Raw genomic sequence first — 4,487 nt, 5'->3', positions numbered from 1 at the left:
GAATCTTCCCAGATCCAAAGAAATTAGATGCAGTAACAAATTTTCCATCACCCACAAAGGTAAAACACATTCAATCCTTCATAGGACTAGCCGGATATTATAGAAGATTTATCGAAAATTTTTCTAAAATCGCACAACCTCTAACAATGTTGACAAGAAAAAACGTGACCTTTGAATGGGGACCTGAACAACAATCAGCATTTGATAAACTAAAAGAGAGATTAACTACTGCACCAGTACTAAAATATCCAAACTTTGAAGAAGAATTCATCATTACCACAGACGCATCCGACTACGCAATCGGAGCCATTCTGTCACAAGGCCAATTAGGAAAAGATAATCCAATAGCCTATGCAAGTAGAATGTTGTCAAAAGCAGAACGAAACTATAATACAACAGAAAAGGAATTATTGGCAATAATATGGGCTGTAAAGCATTTCAGACCTTATGTATATGGAACTAAATTTAAAATAGTAACTGATCATAAACCATTAGTATGGTTATTTAATGTAACAGATCCTGGGTCACGATTAATAAGATGGAGATTAAAATTAGAAGAATACGATTATGAAATCATACATAAAACAGGGAAAACAAACGTAAATGCCGACGCATTAAGCAGAAATCCGCCAGTGTTCATACTAAATACAAACAAAGAAATTCTTAGTAAAGAAGAATCATATGAAACGAAAGACGAACTAAACAACAAAAATAAAGTCCAAGAATATACGGAGGAAGAAAAGAATCAAATACTTTACGAATATCATAACGCACCCTTAGGAGGTCATCAAGGAATTCAAAGAACATTAAAAAGAATACAACTAAAACATAATTGGAAAGGTATGACCGCAGACATAACTAAATATATAAGCAAATGTGACTTATGCCAAAGAAATAAGGCAACAAAGAAAAACAAATCACCAATGATAATCACAGACACACCAGAAAAACCATTTGAAAAATGCGCATTGGATATAGTAGGTCCATTAACAATAACCCAAAAAGGTAATAAATACTTATTAACCTTTCAGGATAATTTAACAAAATTTAGCAAAGCAATACCGATACCAAACCAAGAAGCATCAACGGTCGCAAGAGAATTCGTAGAAAAAATCGTGCTTGAATATGGAATCCCAGATAAAATTCTGACGGATCAAGGAACGAATTTTTTAAGCAACATTTTTAAAACAGTATGTAAATTATTAAAAATTGAAAAATTACAAACAACAGCATATCATCCACAAAGCAATGGAGCTCTTGAACGTTCACATCGAACACTTGCAGAATATTTGCGCCATTATATAAAAGAAGATCAAACAGATTGGGACGACTGGATACCATATGCTATCTTTACATACAATACAACACCTCATACTAGCACAAATTACACTCCTTTTGAATTGGTATATGGACATCAGGCAAATATACCAACCGCACTAAATCAACCTCCAAAATTCTCATACACAATAGATGATTACGCTCAAGAAATGAAACAAAGATTAAGAGCAACTAATAAAATAGCGAAAGAACATTTGAGAGAAGAAAAAGAAAAGAGCAAAAAGTACTATGACAAGAAAACAAAACAAACTAACTACCAAATAGGAGACCAAGTATTAGTATTCGACGAAACCGTAAGAAGAGGACGATCAAAAAAGCTGGACTCTCTTTGGATAGGACCTTATGATATAATAAAAACGCATTTGAATGAAAACTACACAATAAAAAGAGGACGAAGAACAATACGCGTCCACGCAAATAGATTAAAATTATATATAGAACAATAGAAGGTAATTACCTGAAATCTATCCAACGTGGAAGGCCCTCGAGTAGAAAAAGGGTAAGTCCTCAAAGGTATCCCTCTACCACGTCCTACGGGCGGCAAAAACGACTCCACGAAAGATTCACGTCCTGCAGTAATAGTCGAAGACCCACACTCCCTGGGTTGGTTTACACTTCGACCACGACCGACAGGCGGAAAAACTTCCGGCCTGCCGGGAATGGAGATTATCTCCATCGGAGAAAAGTCGAGTAATAAGTATTTATGGGCGGAACCATAAATGCGGACCCCACAACTAGCACATCTATACTATAAAAGCACCACACACATAATTAAATATATATATATATATATATATTCTCACATTAACACAAACAATATAAAATAAAAATAACATTACCACGGGGCAAGTAATAACACATTCGTGACACAACGACATATTATTTCTTTTCTTTAACGAGTCCGTACAAGGTAACGAATGGAAAGAAACTAAAAATATACGCATTCAAAAGAAAACATTTCTGCTACGTAAAGCAAAGCATCAGATTGCTAAAAGCAACACCCACGATCTAATTACAGAACGCTCATCCTGATAAAGAGCATCGGGTTCATGGCGAATGATACACAAGAAAAAGCGCCGTACGAAATCCAAAAGTTTACACATACACCGGGCATATATTTCGACAAACAAGGTCAGTTATACCAAATCACGTCTACCTGGAAAATAGTTATAAAAGTAAATTTAAAAACATTAGACTTGCGACGAGACCAGTTAGAGGAATACCTCGAAAATACGAAAAAAATTTGTGATGTACAAGGATTCACATCAAATACTGGAAAGACCTGTAATAATTTGTACGATATAGTAAAAACACGACTGAATCGAACACGACTAATACTGAACCGAATTTACGAAATACACTCAATAATACCAAATCGCCGACGCGGCTTAATAGACGGAATAGGTATGATAGCCAAATCTCTTTTCGGTACAATGGACGCAAACGATGAAAAAATCATAAACGAACAACTTCAACTATTAGAAAACAAACAAGAAACATTAAAGCATGTAACAACAAATCAATTAAAAATACTAAATGCAACAATAGGACATTTAGAAGAATTAGAGAAAACCATACAAAAGAATGAAAAAACAATATGGGACCGATTGACACAAGTAAGCGACTTACAAACACGACTTGTTTCACAACAATATTTAGACGAACACTTTACATTACTTGACGCAGCTTTGAATAACTTGGTACAAGACCAAAACGATATTATAACATATTTGAATAATATTAAACAGGGATACTTACCTATACAAATAACACCTATTGATAATATCATTTCACAAATAAAAGAAGCGGCAATTCGAGTACCGCAGAACTCACATTTTCCGTTTAGAATCTCAACGAAAAACTGGCTAGAAATTGAAAAATTTATAACATTAAGTGCATATTATCAAAAAGGAAATATTTTTACAATATTAAATATACCATTAATAACATATCCTACTTACGATATAATAAACGTTCTTCCATTACCAGTACACACGAAAAACGACACATTTGCATGGACCGAAATCACTTATAACAAAATTGCGATTAATAAGGAAACGAATTCATACTTAATTATAAGAGATAACGACTTACAAAATTGTAAGAAAATAAGCGATCATTATATTTGTGGACAGGGGAATCCGATATATAAAATTCAAGCGGACTCACCATGCGAAGTCCATCTATACGTAACTTTAGAAAAAACGGTGAAATGTAATACAAAATATATTCTTGCTAACCACACAGTAGTGATCGCATTGAAGGAAAAAAATGCATGGTTATATTCTACCCGGAATGAACAAAATATATATATCCAATGTAAAGAGAAAAATTATAACACCAAAATTAAAAATACGGGAATAATAAAATTTAAGGAACAATGCAAATTAATATTAAACGAAATAATAATACAATCACAGGGAATAATAGAAGATAAAACAATAGAAACATACATACCGGAATATAACATAACCATCGCAAAAGAACAAATAGAAACTAGAAATAATATCATACCGCGATTAAAAATTAAAAAAATTATTCAAAATCCAACAGAATTAACGGATTTAAGTAAAGAATTGACACAAACGCAAAAAGAATTAGAAAATTCTGATACATTTAGAAATTATAAACAATTAGTTTATACTACCGCACCTAGTGGCATAGTAATTATAATTATAATAATAATAGTAATATTTTTATTAAGAAAAATAAAGAACTTAAGACACTTCGATGTACGACAGATTCTCGAACAAAAAACAAAAATATCTCAACAAAGATCGTCATTATCCACTATAGAAAGCGAAATGAGTGAAATCTCGCCCAGATTATCATCACACTGTAAACCATCGATACCTACCATACCCTCACTAATACGTAGACATAGTATAGAACAATTATAAAATTAAGAAAACGATTATAATAAAAAATTGTACACGGGAAAAACTAAATGTATTTAGGATAAGAATTTAGTGAAAACGAGGCGTTTTCTTTTATCAAGGGGGGAGGGATGTTATGTAGGACAAAACATGTTGAAACGCTAAAAGACGTTTCAGCCGAAATGCATGTATTGCATAAACGAACATTGCGAAATACGGCAAATAAATCAAAAGTGCACGCGCTGCAGAAACATCACGTTACACTTTTGAATT

General features: G+C 33.0%; 1 protein-coding gene across 1 annotated transcript; it reads left to right on the top strand.

Moving 5' to 3' along the window:
• Nucleotides 1-1,605: 1,605 nt before the first annotated feature.
• On the top strand, nt 1,606-4,275 carry LOC116840878. The gene is made up of 2 exons (XM_032808195.1): nt 1,606-3,663; nt 3,764-4,275. The coding sequence occupies exons 1-2, from the start codon at nt 2,388-2,390 to the stop codon at nt 3,766-3,768; spliced, it is 1,281 nt and encodes a 426-aa protein (XP_032664086.1). The 5' UTR covers nt 1,606-2,387; the 3' UTR covers nt 3,769-4,275.
• The last annotated feature ends 212 nt before the right edge of the window (nt 4,276-4,487 follow it).

This window comes from Odontomachus brunneus, unplaced genomic scaffold, assembly GCF_010583005.1.
Source record: "Odontomachus brunneus isolate Ranch 3 - 2012 unplaced genomic scaffold, Obru_v1 Obru_scaffold_012, whole genome shotgun sequence".
Lineage (NCBI taxonomy): Eukaryota > Metazoa > Arthropoda > Insecta > Hymenoptera > Formicidae > Odontomachus > Odontomachus brunneus.
This window is presented reverse-complemented; position numbering and strand designations above follow the sequence as displayed.

Excerpts from the sequence above, each read along its gene's own strand:
- LOC116840878 (XM_032808195.1), top strand. The coding sequence starts at position 2,388 with ATGGCGAATGATACACAAGAAAAAGCGCCGTACGAAATCCAAAAGTTT.